Source organism: Zeugodacus cucurbitae, chromosome 6 (assembly GCF_028554725.1).
Source record: "Zeugodacus cucurbitae isolate PBARC_wt_2022May chromosome 6, idZeuCucr1.2, whole genome shotgun sequence".
Taxonomy (NCBI): domain Eukaryota; kingdom Metazoa; phylum Arthropoda; class Insecta; order Diptera; family Tephritidae; genus Zeugodacus; species Zeugodacus cucurbitae.
The window spans coordinates 42,367,767-42,370,805 of record NC_071671.1 but is presented as its reverse complement, the minus strand read 5'-3'; the positions used below and the strand labels follow the sequence as shown (position 1 = coordinate 42,370,805).

Below are 3,039 nucleotides of genomic sequence, written 5' to 3'. Positions count from 1 at the left end.
ATTCCATCGTCATCGATTGAGGAATCGGGTTCGCCATCTCCTGATGTTATACTTTCATTCTAGGCGCTCATAGAAAGTATCTTTGGTCACATCGTCCTTCTCTTCCGTTGGGGCGTGGGCGCAAATAAGCGATATGTTGAAGAACCTCGCTTTTATGCGGATTGTGGTTAGACGCTCATCCACCGGAGTGAATGTCAGGAATCGGCGACGGAGTCTCTTTCCCACCACAAATTCAACACGAAATTTGCACACCTTTATATGGCCGCTGTAGTAGATGTCACAAGGACCCACCTTCTTCCGTCCTTGTCCCAACCATCGCCCTTATTGGATGGCGGTGATTTCAGCGTTTAGTCGTATGAAGACATCAACCAGCTGGACAGAGGCACATTCCGAATTAAGGGTCCGGACATTCCAAGTGCATGTCCTTAAATCATTATTCTTAAAACGTTTGCAGGGGTCGTCATCAAAAGAGGGGTGTCTCATCAGAGGCGGAAGTCGTGAGCTGCTTGAACCATGTGTAAAAGAATCGTTTCTGGCCACTCCCAAGTGAATGGCAATCAAAAACTTTTCTCACTAACGTGAACTTCTACACATGATCCCATCCTGTTAGGTATAGTTATAGCCTTTTCGCACAGTTATCCATTATTTTATAATTGAGAAGCAACTCGGCCGGCTACTCCATAAACTATCAGCTGTTATACCCTGAAAAAAAAACCCCGCAGTTAAATCAAATACTTTTTGCAGTTAAAGTACAGTAAAACAAAAGTATTTGTTTCAACAGCAAAACTCTTGACGGAAATACTTTGCTCTTGATTCAAATACTTTTTTTAAATGCGGCACTTTTGAATCAAAAGCGGCTGTGCTTTTAAAAATCATCTTATTAAAATCGAATATAAAAATAGTTGTTTTAAAGGTTTCGTATTTAATTTTCTTTGATTACAGTTTTTTAAATGTAAAAGTATTTGCCACAACCATTTCGCATTTAATTTTACTGTTTCTCCATACGATGACAGAGAAGTTGACGCTTATATTTTTCCATCGATCATTCTAACAGAAACACGTGTTGCGAGCGCAAATACTTTAATTTGGGTTTTATAGGTAAATATACATATGTGCTGAAAGTATTAATTTAAGTGAAAGTGATTACTTCAAGACATTTCGCGTTTAGTGAAGCTGCGCAAAAGGAGCTTACATAGTTTGCATTTGCATTAGTGTGCCTGCCGCATCGCCCGCTGCTTACGGAGGCTGTTTAAAAGGGACTTCCACAGATTTTTTTTATATAAAAGACGACATTTGCGAAAAGTCTACTCTGCAGGTATGTTATGGTTTATATACACATTTATTTCAACAAAAATATGTGTTTAAAAACAATTTTTGTGCATTTTAGTTTACACTATGAGTGAGGAGTTGATACCATCAACTGAGCTGTCGTTATTTGCCGAGCAATGTCCGTTGGGAGATGAGTCCCCTACAACGGAAAATGTCGACAATGAGTCCGTAGTAATTTTGGATAGTGATGAACAGTTAATTAATTTATTGTGTTCGTGGGATTTGTCATCAAATGCATTGATACAGTTCAATAGATGTGGTTTAAAGAGTGTAGCAATTTTGCAAATGATCCATTCCCACGACATTGACGAAATAAAATTGAAGAAATAAAACAGTGGTTACAGCACAATATTCCTGAAGATATATGCGTGTCGTGGAAAGAAACTTCAGAAGATAGAATTAAAGAACTTGCTAAATTTGGTATTAAAGATATTTTTAAGGAATGGCCACGATATTTCGATTCCAATGGGTACCAGTTGATTGATATTGATTTTGACACTATGTTTCCCGGAAAATCAGATCTAATGTTTAACAAAATTGAAAGCGTTGAGGAAGCAATAACGAAAGAGCTGTTCCCTTCATTAATAAAAGATAAACTGAACCTGACGTATTACGACGCCATGCTTTGAGCACTTGATGCAAGTAATGTCGATTTCTTCTATTGTGTGATTTTTGTTATTAATTTCAGGTTTTTTATTTAGATTGCAGGCATTATTATCTTATAAACTTACTACATGCAGTAATAACACCGCCGAGAGTGAATAAAAACATAAAGCCCTTCATTACAGATGCACAAATGGATATGATGGTGCATCTTATAAATATTAATAACTTTCAGCAAAAACTTGACGAGCTAAATGAAAGCGCTCACAACGAGGGATTAACACTGCAACCTAGAGTTTTTGTTGTTGATGAGAGTCCTCAAAACTTGAAGGATTTCTATGTCTGTGTTGACAACATTAAATATAAAGTAGGTAGCTTAATTAGGGCTATAGATTTAGTTGTAAAAATGTCTTTTGTATTCAACATTGAATATTCCGTAAAGAGCAAATATGTGTGGATTTTCCTTCAAAGATATATTTATGATATTTCCTCTAAGGAAAAATTTCCCAAAATTGAAAATATTTTAAACAAGCTAAATAATGTTCAATAAAAATGCACTTGAAGAAAGACCCACACATACTTGCTTTATATGCGGAAATGAATTTATATTATTTGAAAATCTTTTTAACCATCTTAAGATTTTACATCGAACTCCAATTACTTTTAAGTATTTATGCCTTTATCAGAAATGCAATAGATATTTTCAAAACTTGTATAAGTTTCGAAGTCACGCAAGCAAGCATGATTTTAATTGTAATCTTAATGAAAGCAGTGTAGTAGTAGTTGTCACTTTTGTAAACTTTACTCTGTATATTCTCAAATAAAATATATTTTTTATGAAAAAAGTAAATTGATATTGAAATTTTGACTGTGCATAGGGAAGTGGGCGGAGAGAGGTGGGAGGGGGTGTTAAACACAACAATAAAACAAATACGATTACATTTGAATCAAGAGCAATTACTGTTAATCTCAAATACTTCTACTGTTAACATAAATGTATAAGTATTTGCTACAACAGTGCCCCGTATTTCGATCAAAAGTGTTCCACTGTTAATTTAAATACTTGACGCATTTACTTCAACAGTGCTCGCACTTTTAAAACAAATA

The 3,039-nt window shown here is 35.2% G+C and overlaps 1 protein-coding gene across 1 annotated transcript; it reads left to right on the top strand.

Annotated features, from left to right (window-relative positions):
- The first annotated feature begins 1,395 nt into the window (after positions 1 to 1,395).
- Positions 1,396 to 2,782, top strand: LOC128922553 (uncharacterized). The gene is made up of 3 exons (XM_054233479.1): positions 1,396 to 1,523; positions 1,643 to 1,955; positions 2,018 to 2,782. The coding sequence occupies exons 1-3, from the start codon at positions 1,396 to 1,398 to the stop codon at positions 2,480 to 2,482; spliced, it is 906 nt and encodes a 301-aa protein (XP_054089454.1). The 3' UTR covers positions 2,483 to 2,782.
- The last annotated feature ends 257 nt before the right edge of the window (positions 2,783 to 3,039 follow it).

Bases quoted from the DNA above. Each gene is read 5' to 3' on its own strand.
- LOC128922553 (XM_054233479.1), top strand. From the start codon at position 1,396: ATGAGTGAGGAGTTGATACCATCAACTGAGCTGTCGTTATTTGCCGAG. The intron at 1,524-1,642 runs GTTAATTAATTT...ACATTGACGAAA, and splicing joins ATTTTGGATAGTGATGAACA to TAAAATTGAAGAAATAAAAC. The intron at 1,956-2,017 runs TGAGCACTTGAT...TATTAATTTCAG, and splicing joins CGTATTACGACGCCATGCTT to GTTTTTTATTTAGATTGCAG.